Below are 15,036 nucleotides of genomic sequence, written 5' to 3'. Positions count from 1 at the left end.
CAACTTTTTTTTATTCAAATGTATGTATATAAGCACATTTTAATGTGTTTGTCCACCTTTATATAGTCCATACAGAAATATCCGAAACATATTATAATAGCTAGGGAGGGAGTACAAAAGTTACTAAATTTAGGTTCACATTCAACATTTGATTCAAATTTAGATGGGTAACCCGATGCATGTAGCTCCAGCTTGCGTATAGTCCGGAAAAGGGTCAAATCATTTTGGGTTTATTGTACATGGTCTTTCAATGCATTTCTATAGGAGGCTGTTTTCAGAGCTCGAACCCGAGGCAACGGTTTTATTGCTATGGCAAGGCTCCTCTTCATGGTTGGACAAAATTCTTATGCACGCTATGTTTTTTTTTCTTTGCCAATTAGTAATATACGAACCACCTTCTACATCAAGAAACATTGGCAAATTACGTAAAGCACTTTTCCACTGCACGGTGATAAGAAATGATAAGAAAATAAAAAAGTTCATCATATGGCCGGTCAATGGCTGGTCAATGATGGAGTCCACCCTTCGGTCTTCCTCTCTTGTCTTCTTCCCCTTCCTTCTCCGCGTCCATATGTAGCTGCCACGAAAGAGCGGCGACTGACTCACTGAGTCACTGGTCTCTCTTCCGGTCTTCCCCCTCCTCGGCCATCTCGTCCACCGCAAATCCAACGCAGCTACCGCCGGCGAGGAGCATCTCTCCTTCGCCGCCCGCCGTCCGGCGCCGTAGAGACGGCTGGCCGCCGCCAGATCTGGGGTCAGCCGAGAGAGGGAGACCGACCAGTCTCGAATCCACCATTTCCCTACGCACAACAGAGGGATTCGGACGGCGCGCGCATCGCCATTGCTCGGGAGCTCTAAGCCAGGTACACACAGAACACAGTCCCATAAATGGCGCCTCGTTGATTTGATTTGCAAAAATGCCGATTTTAAGCCGTGACCCGCTCATCTCACAGATCGAGAGAACCGGCCGGGGAGGCGCCAGCCAGCCATGGCGGACCTGGCGGTGGGGCTGTCCAAGACGGTGGTGGCGGAGGCGCTGACCAAGGTGCAGTCGGCCATCGACGAGGACAACAAGCTCCGGCACAAGGCGCAGCGGGACCTGGTGACCATCACCCTCGAGTTCGAGATGATGCAGTCCTTCCTGAACGTCGCCAACGGCGGGAGGGCCGCCGCCATGAACAACCTGGTGAGGACCTGGGTGAGGCACGTCCGCGAGCTGGCCTACGACCTGGAGGACTGCGTCGAGTTCGTCGTCCACCTGGACGGCAAGCCGGTCTTCTGGCGCCGCCTGCTCCCGGCGTGCGTGGTCGGCCCGCTGCCGCTGGACCAGGCGGTGGCGGAGATAGAGGTCATCAAGGGCAGGGCCGAGGAGCTGAGCGCCTGCTACTCGCGCTACAGCTGCATCGGCGAGCCTGTCTCCAACCTCGTCATGCTGCAGCAGCAGCAGGCTTCCGGCCGGGGCGCCGGCACGGTGGCGGCCGACATGCTCGTCGAGGCTCGGGATTCGGCGAAAAGGCAGCAATTCCTGGGTGATCTCGCCCAGTTGATCACCAACAAGGACAGAGACCTTCAGGTGATCTCGGTGTGGGGAACATGCGGTGATCTTGGGACAACCTCGATCATCAGGAAGGCGTACAATGATCCGGAGATCTGCCGGAGCTTCGCCTGCCGCGTCTGGGTAAAGCTCATGCATCCTTTCAATCCCCATGAGTTCATGCGGCGATTCATGGCACAGGTCTACGCCGCAGATGCTTGCGTCGACAAGGAAGGAGCAGATGTGGGAGTACATGTCCTCACAAAAATGGAGGCCATGCAGGAAGATGTGGGTGTGCTCAGACGTGAGTTTGTGCAGGAAGTCAACACCAAGACTTACCTCGTTGTGCTGGAGAACCTAACTGACATGGTAGATTGGGATGCTGTGAGGACGTTCCTGCCCGACATGAAGAATGGCAGCTGGATCATCGTGTCGACGCAGCAGTTCGAGGTTGCAAGCTTGTGCATTGGGCATGCTTACCAACCACTGGAGCTCAAGCAGTACTCACCTGAGCACTCGGTTTGTGCATTCTTCAAGGAGGTAATTAATCAGGCATGAAACAACATAAGTTATGTTTGCGAAATATTTTCTAACTTCTATTTTTTTTCATTTTACTTGGCAGTTTAATCTGGACATGATCACAATACCATTCGATCATTTTTATACATGTCTTTTCGAAATATGCAAATAAATGTCGAAATATTGTCATCTGGCAGATCTAGTTAGTACTTAGTAGTATAACATTAGCTAATTAAACTTTAGAAGCTCCACTGCTTAATGAATCGCTTAATCCTTGATCACCAGAGTAGTGTTAACGCATCAACAATGAGTTCTTTTCATATGACGGTTCACAATGGATGACTTTTTGGCAAGTATTGGATGGAACACCTACTGACCTACAACTGTATTACTTTGCTGTAATATTAACCACACCACATGCAAGCAAACAGTGATTTATCCTCATACCATCAACTCTATTAGTAGTACTCAAGATTTGAACCAAGAAGTGTTTATTAGTTGGTGCAGTTGGTAGTTCCAATGATGAGCCAGACAACATCCCAATTGGTTGATATAATTTCTGAAGAATTGTCATGTTTCACATGGTGTGAAAATTTTAAATTTTGAAGGGAACTTATACTGTGAACACGAAACCTGGACCTGCCACTGGATGTAAGAAAGATATTCTTATTAAAAATATACATCAATGTCCACTAAGAACTGCAGTTTCACTAACAATTATGTTCAAATGCATGATTTAACAAAACCTTAATTCACATGTTTAACCGAGTTAGACACCGTTTAATTCTAGCAAGACTCCTTTTCTAACCCCCAGGTCCCATGTGTCGAAAAGTATGGCCACCTTCACCATGGATGTAGCTTATTTTTCGAGAAATACATAGCTAGCCAAGGAAATATATTTAAAGTTCTGTATGTACCTTTTGCCTCAGTCCTTGTGTGTTAACATCTCTCCCCGCATCCAGGGTTCTCAAGACTATGGACCCAAAGAAGAGAAACCAATGGTGTGTGAAGTGAGCCCGAATTCGTCCTTGGAAAAGATTCCCTCCTCCAATATTAAAGGGATCGAGGACTATATGAAAAATTATCCCCTTGTTGGACGTGAGTTAGAAATGACTGAGCTTCGCAGCTATACAGCCAGGGCCCGCTTCAGCAATTCTCCAGTTATATCTGTTTGGGGGATAGCTGGCATTGGGAAATCAGCTCTTGTTCGAAACTTGTACTATGACAGAATGCTTCACAGCAACCAATTTAACAAGTACAGTTGGGTGGATGTGTCACATCCATTCAATTTAAGGGATTTTTCTCGGAGCTTACTTTTGGATCATCATTCAGAAAAAGACCCCATTAAAGAGTGCCGTGAGCTACTGAGCGAAAATCAGTGTCTCGTCGTTATTGATGATCTCCAGTCCAAAGAAGAATGGGACTTAATACAGTCTGCATTGGTATCTAGACCTTCTTCAAGTGTTATCATTGTTATTACAACTGAAGCCGGCGTTGCCACATATTGCACAAATAACGAAGGGCAAGTCTTTAATGTCAAAGGTCTAGAAGCTGTAGCGGCCATGGATCTCTTCAGGACAGAGGTGTGTTTTCTTACAAGCTATATTATGTAGATTTTCTTTGTTTTTTGAGAGAGCTACAATATTTAGCTAGCTCCTTGGACGTATGCTGTCACAAACATACCACTTCATGCATGGGTTTGCTTTGTCCTCCTTCACTCACAGAATCAAAACTACTCCCTCTGTTCCTAAATACATGACATTTTGGTAGTTCAATTTGAACTACCAAAACATCATATATTTGAGAACGGAGGGAGTATATATGCCTATGTACATTGGATGCACACAACTAACAGTTATTAAATGAGTGCATTTGCATATCCAGAATGACAGCCTGGAGGCTCTAAACATTTTAAATATATACGTGGGAAAAAATAATTCAAAACCGTAGTTGATGTTCAATTTTGATATAATGCGTCCTCATGTCACTTGCAGAAAAATAAAAATATTACAAATGAGTGCATTTTGTATATCCAGAACGACATCCTGGAGGCTCTGCACATTTTGTATATCCTAATTAACTGATGTTGACTAATGTTAAAATTGTTTGAACAATAGGTACACAGGAAGAATCCTTCATCCCCTTTAAAGGATCACGAAGATGTGGAGCTAGAAGAGCTTATTCTGAAGTGTGGAGGTCTTCCCAAAGTGATAGTTTCTATAGCTGCCTTATTGGCCACACAGACGGTAACATTGATGGATACTGTGCGCTCACTGAATCAAAAATTTATGCAGCATCTAGAGACCAATCCAGATTATGAGTGTCTCAAGGGCCTGTTTGATTGGATGCACTCGTACTTCCGTACTTGCCCAGATTCACTCAAGCCATGCATCTTCTACCTGTCAATTTTTCCTCGGCACCACGTCATTCGGCAAAGGCGACTAGTAAGGAGGTGGATTGCAGAAGGTTACTGTAGAGACAGTGATGAAGAATCTGCTGTTGACAAAGGGGAGAGCTTCTTCTCCAAGCTCCTCGAGCTGAGCATAATTCAGCAGATACCACAGTTGGTCACCACTGCATACAATGACACAAGTATGGTCTCGTGCCAGGTCAATGGCTTCATCCGTGAGTACATTGTCTCGCGCAGAATGGAAGAGAACCTTGTGTTTGAACTCGGGCCCAATTGCGTCCTAACCACCCACCGCACAGGGAGACACCTCATCATATTGAGAGACTGGGACAGAGACAAGATTGTGTTTGAGAGCATCGACTTCTCACGGCTACGGTCGCTGACAGTGTTTGGAAAGTGGGAATCATTCTTCATCTCTAAGAGTATGAGGCTACTTCGGGTGCTTGATCTGGAGGACGCACTGGGTGTAAAGGATGAAGATCTTGACAAGATGGTGAAGCGTCTGCGTCGCCTGAAGTTTCTCTCTGTACGAGGATGCGGTGAGATCTTCCATCTGCCAAGCTCACTCGGCGATCTCAGGCAGCTCCAGACTCTGGATGTGAGGCACACCTCCATACGCAAACTGCCAGCGAGCATCACAAGGTTACAGAAGCTGCAGTATATCCGCGCCGGCACCACCGTCCGAGCATCAGCACCGCCTGCCTCATCCAGCAGGTTGCCAAAGTTCCACAGACGCCGCGGCCTGTTTGGTATCAAGGTGCCCAAAGGGATCGGAAAACTGACGGCGCTGCACACGCTCGGCGTCGTCGACGTCGGTGCTTCAGGAGGGAAGGCCGTCGTGGAAGAGCTCAGGAAACTCACCCAGCTGCGCAAGCTCGGAGTGTCTGGCATCACCAGGCATAACAGCAAGGACTTCTTCTCTGCAACCTCAGGCCTTGTGCATCTGGAATCCTTGCTGGTGCGGCTGGGCAAGGACAGCCAAGGCTGCCTGGACGAAATCACCCTGCCTTGGGAGAACCTGCGGAGCCTCACACTCCACGGGCTTCAAGACAAGCTGCCGCCATCAGAGAACCTCAGCAAGCTCATGAAGCTGGACCTGGAGATGGACGCCTTAAAGGAAGATGACGTCGAGTTCCTGGGCAACAATCTACCGGAGCTATGCATCCTGCGTCTCCGAGTCGGACAGCTTCAGGATGGCAAGCTCCATTTTCACGCCAAGATGTATGGGGAGGAGCTGGTCACCTTCAAGAAGGTGAAGATCCTCGAGATCGCCTCCGGCGCCAGCGAGCTACACGTGACCTTCGGATCGAGGTCGATGAAGAGCGTCGAGCTGCTGAAGATCGACTGCTCCAGCGCGTCGTACCATCTCACGGGCCTGAACTTTCTGTCCGAGCTCAAAGAAGTCTTGCTCCAGGGTACCAATGATGAGGCGATCAAGAGCAACTTGGAGACCCAGCTTGCCAACCATCCCAAGGCGCCTACAGTGAAGCTGGAGGGACTACCAAGTTCGTCATGAAGGGTCGACATCGCCGCTCTTTATTTCACTTGTTTTTTATTTCACTTGTTTTCACCTGCGGCGAGCTCGATCCAGTCGCTGCAATCTGTTGGCAGGGAGGCCTCGTCAGGGCCAGGGCCAAGGCCGCCGCCATCCCACCGCCGTCGCCTCGCAGGGCCTGGTGCCGCCTCTTCCAGGAAGGCCGCCGCTGCAGGTCCTGCCCCCCGCCCCAGGCCGGATCTGATCCAGGGCCAAGGAATCCGCCATCCAGCACCTGCCATGAACATCGCCGCCGCTCTTTCAGATGCAAACACATTTTGATATAGAAAAACCATGTTACCGCTGCTCAGAATAAGATGAGCCTGGAGTCCGCCACATGACCCATCAGCCAGCCTTGGCTCCTGGTTTAGCTTTAGCATTTGTAGATACCATTGTCCAAAAACATTTATCATCTGTAGCATCCAAACCATAGCCTGAAATTTCAGAGAGCACCGTATCCAAATCGAACAAACTCAAGTTTGAAATGCAGAGTTTCACATAAACCAGTGTCTTGGGAAAAAAAAGGGAAACTTTCCCAGAAAATTCCTGGGTCCCAGATGGTGCATTAAAATTTAAAAAGAAACTTTTCTATTTCCATCTTCCTCTGGCACAAATGCGCGTGCATTGCACACTGCTCCATCCAAACGAAATTCCGATTCAAGATTATTCCATGGACACAATGACCTCAGACACCACTCGCCTACATAGGATACACAAAGCCAGACAGAGCCTTTAAAAATTAGTGCCGATTGAAATCTCGATCAGCAGCACAGAATCGATGCGATCTCTGGACCCTAGGTATGCTCATCTGGTTGCGCATAGAAAAATGGCGGCCATTAATCCGAGCATCATAGATGTACGGACCTCGATAAATTGCAGCCCATGTGACCAGCACCACAGGCACGGGCGCTTCACGATCCTTTCAGCACAAACAACAGTAAGAAATGGCTAGATTGCAGGGTCAACCAAATGCCTGTGCAGATCATGTGTATCTGCCAGACTGTCACCAACTCAACCAAATGCCTGTGCAGATCATGCTGTATGTGCCACGAACTGTACAGATCATGATGAATTGCTTTATCTGTGAAATAACCGCGGAGATGTATGCATATTCTGACAGTAAATGCAACGAAAAGATGGCTGGATTGGTATAATCACTCATCAACAAATTGGTTGTTGCCTACCACCAGGTCTGTCTCTCTTGCTTCACCACCACCCTGGATCGCAAAAATGTAACGATTTTATGAGAAATCATGCTGAGACAGTACATGATAAGAGAACTACATATAACAAAACTAACTTCATGAGACTTATATTCGTTTGTGTAATGCAAAAACAACTCAAAGACAGGTCAAGTGTAAATGCTTCCTAACATGCAATGCTCCGGTAATATAATTCTGACAGTATGGAAAACTTCAGATTCCAGATCAAACAAGCACCGGTATGACTTCCTGTGAGCATGCATAGCAAATCTGGCCAACCAGATTTCAGCTACTCAAGAGTGTAGAAATGAGTCTCCCAAGGGTTTATGGGGGCAAGTGCGCACACATGCACAGCAGTTAAAACAGAAATTTTCATGTAACTATTTTCCAGTATTTTTAGTTTTTTGTGCAGCACCTCGTTATGTGCAGCTGACAAACTTCGCCTTCTGACTTCCAGTTTGATGCCTATGGAGGAACATCATCATTTTCATAGTTGCATTAGTTAATAGATCAACCATTAGATCTCCCAACCTAGTAGATACTAACCTAGTTGACAAGTTTTTTTCATAGTCTTTCCAAAGATTCATCTATAACAAACCAAACTGTTACACAATCTCACGAATGCGACATCTTTCAGAGGATCCACCGAACAAGCAGTATACATCGAAAGTCTGAATTGAAAAAACTGCACATATCTGAAAGATAGTGCACGGCTTGGAACTGCAACAGATGATTCTGAACTGTGAATCTGTGACTGAGTGATGGAGGCAAAGATAATCACTGCCCTAGATCTGAGACGTACAAATCTTAAGGGCTTGGGAAAGCAAGATGCTTTACGACTGAGTGTACATATTGAATTATTCAGTGGATTTAGTGATCCGATACATAAAAGTAAAACTGTGGCACAACATGGAATGAAACTAAAACCCATCCATCATAGTATCATATATTCATATATCTTCCACTTGCTGGAGAACCAACCTAGTCTGCCAGAAGCCACAGTACGGTAGGTCCCGCTGCTCACAGATTGTTGCCATGATAAAGCCCTAGAACCATTAGTCAACTCAGCTCAGTCACTGCTCAAGCTTTAAATGAACCATTAGTCCACTCAACTCGATCACTGCTCAAGCTTTAATTGAAGCCCACTTCCATCAAGATTTTTTATGCCCGCCCGCTTCACGATTGTCTCCAGTTTCTTACATCTTCCAAGAATAATTACTATTAAAGTTCATGCTGTTTAGAGTTGGACCAACTAATCTCCCTTGCACCTCTTTCCACATAAGCCCTAATCTCCCCTGCACCTCTTTCTACATATAAGCCCGCCCATACCATTAACGAGCAGCACAATCACACTGCGCCCAGTCCCAGTGCTCACTCTCTTAACACCACCAAAGCCATGGGCCAGGCTAGGGCTTACCTCCTAGCCTCCCTAGCGGCGTTCTACCTCATCGCCCTGGCCACCCCCCAGGTCACGGCCGCCGACATTACCGAGGAGGTCAATCTCCTGTGGGGCAAGTGCAACGTTCTCCGCGACGGCGCCGGCAGACAGACTGTCGCGATGAGTCTCGACCGCAGCACGACCTCCGGATTCAGCTCAAAAATCAAGTACCTCTTCGGGAGGATTGACATGGACATCAAGCTCGTGCCCGGGAACTCAGCCGGCACAGTGACAACATTTTATGTAAGTGATGGACTGATTAACGTTGTTCATGTCAACTTGTCAATACTAAGACTAACCATCTTGCATTGCAATCTGGGAACAGATGATGTCAGAGGGACCATGGCAATACCATGATGAGATCGACCTTGAATTCTTGGGGAACAGCACCGGCAACCCCTACACCCTGCACACCAACGTGTATGCCAGAGGTGTAGGCAGCAGAGAGAAGGGGTACCGGCTTTGGTTTGATCCCTCCCAGGACTTCCACACCTACAGCATCATTTGGACCCAACAATACATCCGGTGAGCCCCACTCCTATCTACTCGATTCTTGTTCAACCTAATACCTGCTTAGCTAAGCTAACCCCTCCTATCTAAATAGCATCTGGTTCCAAATGAAGCATGAATGCTCAGTTTAGTCGGACATGTTCAATAAATTTTAGACCGAAAAGGTATTTGCATGCACTAAGCCTAGCTCATATGGATGTTGCTGGGTTGCAGAATCCTTGTCGATAACAAGCTGCTCCGGCAGATCAAGAACCAGATGATGTATGGTGCCCCCTATCCAAACTATCAACCAATGAGGGTGTTCAGCACCATCTGGAACGCGGATGACTGGGCCACACAGGGTGGGCGGGTCAAGACCGACTGGTCACTAGCGCCGTTCACAGCATTCTTCCGGAACTACAAGGCCTCCACCTGCTCTCCAAGCTCCAAGGCCTGCGGCCAGAGCTCCCCTGGTTCGTCTGGCCCGGAACTGGACCAGACGCAGCAACAGCAACTGAAGGAGGTGGCTGCCAACTCCAAGGTCTATGATTACTGCGATGACTCAAAGAGGAGGATTGGGTCCCCCAAGGATTGTGAGTCACAGTAGAAGTGATTCAACTAGCAGATACAGAAGGAAAGGTGCATTGGATTATTTAGTCCATTTTTTCGGAACATGAACATTGTATTCAGTTTACTTGCGTAAGTACCATGATTGCTGGTGTACCTTCATAGATAACTGGCAAGCTCAACAGTGGTAAAAACAACTTCAGCCCTTTTCTTAGTGTTTTTTTTTCCGATAAAGGGCGCTTTCTATTGACTCATAAGGTCACATCAAGAGGATAGGCACAACGAGCACACACCTGGCCTCTGCATGACTAGGATGTACACATCCAACAGCAACACACACACGGTGGATTACACACCAGCAAAGAGCACGGTCAATCTTAAAAGATCACCCACTCATGTTTTTTTCCGGCGCATCTCATGTAGGATAACTGCTCGATGTTTCTTCCTTGCATGAATGTAGTTTGAGACAGGCGGACCACGTGGTCAGCCGCCGCGTCGAGCCTATCTGTGGCTACCTTTATGAAAATTTTCAAACCGACTCTTAGGAGATAAATCGGCCTGTGTGGGTGTGGGCCTGTGGGGTACAGACGAGCTCATGGTTGAGCTTGGTTGCCGGCGCCAGGTTCAGGGCGACGGTGTCCATGCCAGGAGGTGGCTTGAGGTATGGGGTGGCTATGGAGGAGGGAGGCGGCAACAAACTGCCAGAGAGGGCGGTGGCGTGAAAGATTTAAAGGGGTATTATTGGGTATCAGTTAGAGTGCGTTAACTCCCCAAAACGACAGTTTTTTGTGAGTTAAGTTATTTTGAGATCGATTAGCGTTGCCGCCACGGCGTAATACTAGGTTACTAGCATAAAACAGTTTGTTGGGGTTGTCACTTCAAATTTTAGCTCCATATATGTATTGTTCCTGAGAGGCTGAGACAATGTGTGTGTGTGTGGGGGGGGGGGGGGGGGGGGGTGGCATTGCAAAGAGATGTATACATACACTAACGTAAATCAAGATTCTTTTGGGGAGCACCTACAGGTCAGACGCCTGATTTTACTTATTCATTTTTGCTTTCAGTCGATTACCTCTCTATCCCAAGTTCCCAACCGTTGGATTTCATGAATTTCAATCCAACGGCTGCGGCTCGTTTTCCTCCTCCGGACCGATTTCTTCTCCTTCCACCTCCTGCCCCCTACCCCCTGTCTCTCCTCCGCTGGCGACCCCACGGCCGGCTGCGGCGTCCCCGTTTAGAGCTTGGGGCTTCGCTGCTCTCCTCGGTTGCAAAATCGGCTGATGTAATTTCTATTCTTAGGCAACTGAGAAATACAAATGTGGATTCTTTTAGTTCCAGAATACTTTTCTAGTTCCTAGGTAAGGAAAAGTAAATGTGAAGCGCATGATGGACTGTTACATTAGCGGATTAAGATGCAAACAAAATGACAGGTTGCCGATACAGAGAAGCACTACCCGCCGGCCCTCGACGACATGACATCCATCGCTAACCTGAATGAAGGCCCTGCGGCGTGAGAGCAGGTGCATTTCCTGAAAAGTTTGGCAATCTGCTGCATTTAGCAGAAGGATTTAACAGGTACACACAGCACAGAGAAACAGTGGCATCTAGTAACTACGAATCACAAGTCTGTCGCTGATGTATCAGTTTCAATGAACACTATAAAGCTCTGTTTTGCCAAGCTACACTGCTGGTGCCATTTGGCCCTGGCCCAACGGCCTGCACAGAACACCAAAACAGTACCCTAAGGCTGAACACCACACTACACTGCCCCAGATCCTCCCGAACAACTCGCCGGAGAGGAGCCGCGGGGGCAGCCCAGCCCAAGGGCAGAACGAATCAGGCGCAGTCACGCGCGCAGCACTCTGGCCGGGAGCAAACCCCCACGAACTCGAACGCGAAACAGTAGAGGACGTCCCCCGAGACAGGGAACACGGCAGGGCTACACAATAAGCTGGGGATTGTGCGGGGAGGGGAGGGAGGGAGAGATAGTGCGGGTGCGTACGCGACGATGAGGTTCAAATGGTGAAGCTGCCGACGCAGGAGTGGATGGCGCTGGCGGGCTTGTGCGCCGGCACGACGGAGTTCGACGTGCTCATCCCGCGCTACGTGTAACCTGGTCCTGGCCGTGTTTACTTTGGGCCACATCCATCCGAGGGTGACCAGCCGAGGCCTTTTTTCTTCTCTTCTCGCCTGGATCAATCCACGCGGGAGCTATATCTCGCATTAAGCGAGATGGTAACTTCACTAGCATGGAGTCGAGCTCTACAGTAACGAGTGACTAAAGTCAGTCAGTGCACTGTCAAGGCCGAGATGGTAGCTTCGCTCACGTCAAGCTGCACAGTAACGGGTGACTATATTCAGTGCACTGTCGACGCCTTTTTTCTTCTCTTCTGGCCTGGATCAACCCACGCGGTAGCAATATCTTCCATTAAGCGAGATGGTAGCTTTGCTCGCGTCGAGCTCTATAGTAGTGGCCCGGTCCATTATACTCCCTCCGTCCCATAATATAAGAACATTTTTGACATCAAAACCGTTCTTATATTATGGGCGGAGGCAACATTCTTATATTATGAGACGGAGGGAGTAGTTCTTAAAATAAATAAATAACATGAAAAAAGGGAGGGCGTGTGATTGGATAATATCTCCTTATTGCATCATTGCGCTTCTAGCCAGTAAGCCACATCTCATTTCATGTTCAATGTGAAGGACCCGAACTAGTTGAAGTAAGAAAAAACCAGATTTCCACTAGCTTTTCAGGTTTTTCTTGTTTTCACTGGTTTTTCTTTCCTTATTTCTTCCTTTTACTGTTTTTTCTTTCCTTTCCTTTTCAGTTTTTATTTATTTTCTTTGTTTCCTTTTCCTTTTTCTTTTCCATTTCTTTATTCTTTTTATTTTTTATTTTATTTTTCTTTTGGATTATTTTGTTTCTTTTTTATTTTTATTTTGATTTTGATTTTTTGGTTTTCTTTCATTCTTTTGTTTTTTCATTCTACATTTTCTATATATGTCAACAACATTTTCTAATACATGTTTAGCATTTTTCCAATACAAATTTAACATTTTCTCAATAGATGTTGAAATTTTTTTCTATACACATTTCTTGACATTTTATAAATGCTTGATTAACTTTTTCTAAATGAAATATTAACATTTTTTTTGAATGCATAGTCAACATGTCTCTTATACACTTTAAACATTTTTCAAATGCTTGATTAACAGTTTACAAATACAATATTAACATTTTTATAATACATGGTCAACATTTTTTCTATGCACATTTAACATTTTTTCAAATGCTTTATCAACATTTTTTTAATGGATGATCAACTTTTTTTTCTATATACACTTAACAATTTTCCAAATGCTTGATTAACATTTTTAAATCTTGTTCAATATTTTCATATGCTTGATTAACATTTTTATATACAATGACCAAAAGTTTCCATTACTTTTTAATCCATGGTCAATATTTTTTCTATACACATTTAACATTTTCCCAATGCTTGTCTAACATTTTTTAAATATTTGTTCGACATTTTTTTGAATGATTGATTAATATTTTTAGATACATGATCAAAATATTTTCATCCTGTTTTTAATAAATGGTCAACATTTTTTCTATACACATTCAACATTTTTCAAATGCATGATTAATTTTTTAAAAAACTTTACATAAAGTGTATTTTTGTAGTATATATGTTTAGAATATTTGAAAGTGTAAAAAAAAAGTCCATTGAATGCGTGCTCAGTTTGCTAAGGCCATGTTTTGTTAATATTCAGGTAAATGCTCTCAGAGAACGGGCATCAAAGTAGACTTTGCCTCCTTAGCAGGCTTGTACCACAACAGGAGTAGGAAACCAAGGTTCACGACTCCATGCTCAGCGATTGATCTAAATCCAAGAAGAAAAAATTATTCTTATTTGTATTTTTTTTCGAAAAGGGTGGACTCCCCGACCTCTGCATCAGAACGACGCATACGGCCACATTTATAGATAAATAAAGAGGTTCAACAAGATCTTAAAATCTGAAAAGAAAATAACGGCAGGCTCACAAAGAGCCACAACACCAAAAACAATAAGCCCAAAAGCCACAACCGGCTGGCATAACAAAGATAGATAAACTAATCGCCTATCCTATTACATGACCGTCATCCAAACCGGTGGAAGATATCCCGCGCTACCATCTCCCAGTGGACAGATCCAGTAACCAAACGCTCCCTGGGCTCCGTCGGAGTGAGTAACGACCACATACGGATCAGCGCAGTAGCCCAGAATAAAACCTGCAAAAATTGAATATTTGTTGTTCTGTTAAAAGCCAAATCATTTCTGCAGTTCCAAATTGCCCACAACAAAGCACATACTCCTACGCGAATGTGTCTAGCTGTTTCGGACTCTATCCCAACAAGCCACGTTCCAAATAACGTACTGATCGAATTCAGAGGAGTAATGTTAAAGGCAATATGCACCGTGTGCCACAAAACTCTCGCCAACGGGCAGTCAAAGAGGAGGTGCTTGATAGTTTCGTCCCGATCATAAAAACTACACCTAGTAGATCCTGTCCAGTTGCGCTTAACCAAATTATCCTTTGTTAAAATGACTTGTTTATGTACAAATCACATAAACACTTTAATTTTCAAAAAAACTTTGACTTTCCAAACATCTTTGGAACTAGGAATAGCACTAGAGTTAATGACATCGATATACATCGACTTAACTCTGAACTCTCCAGACCTAGTAAGCATCCAACACAACTGATCGGGCTGATGAGATAGCTGAACCTCCATCAGTCTACTCACCAAATGAAGCCATGCTTCCCACCGGTCGCCAACAAGCGCCGTCCTAAACTGAATATTAAGGGGAATGGACTACATAATCGTTGCAACAAGAGTATCACGTCGTCGAACAATACGATACAGGGACGGATACTGAAGCGTCAACGACGTTTCACCAAGCCAAGCATCCTCCCAGAAGCGAGTGGTTTCTATCAAGATTGGTCAAATCTTACATGTAGTGGTTTCTATCAAGATTGGTCAAATCTTACATGTAGAAAAAGAATGGAGTGCACTGTGATTCTTTTCTTCTCTTTTATAAGGCACTTCCATTGTTTTTCAAGGAATTTTATCTTGGTAGAATAAGCTTGATGGACTGAACTGTGGTAGAAATACTCTGTGGTGAAAATAACATTTAAGGAAACCGAGTTTCGAAACAATGGTCCTTATGGTCCCATTAGTAATATAATATGTACTGCCCCTTTCATGAATTTCTTTTTGCTATTGCCACATAACTGAATCCGCGCTTGCATATCTTTGTTAAAATAAATTGTTTTTTCTAGACAGGGGATAAA

At 45.6% G+C, this 15,036-nt stretch overlaps 2 protein-coding genes across 2 annotated transcripts; both read left to right on the top strand.

The window, feature by feature from the left end:
• Positions 1-563: 563 nt before the first annotated feature.
• Positions 564-6,469, top strand: LOC125524706 (disease resistance protein Pik-2-like). Its single transcript, XM_048689740.1, has 4 exons — positions 564-863; positions 954-2,074; positions 3,016-3,636; positions 4,171-6,469. Exons 2-4 carry the CDS (start codon positions 989-991, stop codon positions 5,977-5,979), a joined length of 3,516 nt encoding a protein of 1,171 aa, XP_048545697.1. The 5' UTR covers positions 564-863; positions 954-988; the 3' UTR covers positions 5,980-6,469.
• A 1,844-nt stretch (positions 6,470-8,313) lies between these two features.
• Positions 8,314-9,981, top strand: LOC125524707 (xyloglucan endotransglucosylase/hydrolase protein 24-like). Its single transcript, XM_048689742.1, has 3 exons — positions 8,314-8,880; positions 8,963-9,162; positions 9,361-9,981. The coding sequence occupies exons 1-3, from the start codon at positions 8,596-8,598 to the stop codon at positions 9,731-9,733; spliced, it is 858 nt and encodes a 285-aa protein (XP_048545699.1). The 5' UTR covers positions 8,314-8,595; the 3' UTR covers positions 9,734-9,981.
• The last annotated feature ends 5,055 nt before the right edge of the window (positions 9,982-15,036 follow it).

Source organism: Triticum urartu, chromosome 7, assembly GCF_003073215.2.
Source record: "Triticum urartu cultivar G1812 chromosome 7, Tu2.1, whole genome shotgun sequence".
In the NCBI taxonomy this organism is placed as follows: Eukaryota; Viridiplantae; Streptophyta; class Magnoliopsida; order Poales; family Poaceae; genus Triticum; species Triticum urartu.
Note: the sequence above shows the minus strand (reverse complement) of the source record. Positions and strands in the feature narration are given on the sequence as shown.

Coding starts and splice junctions, on each gene's coding strand:
- LOC125524707 (XM_048689742.1), top strand. CDS start 8,596: ATGGGCCAGGCTAGGGCTTACCTCCTAGCCTCCCTAGCGGCGTTCTAC. Junction 8,881..8,962: donor GCACAGTGACAACATTTTAT/GTAAGTGATGGA, acceptor ATCTGGGAACAG/ATGATGTCAGAGGGACCATG. Junction 9,163..9,360: donor TGGACCCAACAATACATCCG/GTGAGCCCCACT, acceptor GCTGGGTTGCAG/AATCCTTGTCGATAACAAGC.
- LOC125524706 (XM_048689740.1), top strand. CDS start 989: ATGGCGGACCTGGCGGTGGGGCTGTCCAAGACGGTGGTGGCGGAGGCG. Junction 2,075..3,015: donor TTTGTGCATTCTTCAAGGAG/GTAATTAATCAG, acceptor CCCCGCATCCAG/GGTTCTCAAGACTATGGACC. Junction 3,637..4,170: donor TGGATCTCTTCAGGACAGAG/GTGTGTTTTCTT, acceptor TTTGAACAATAG/GTACACAGGAAGAATCCTTC.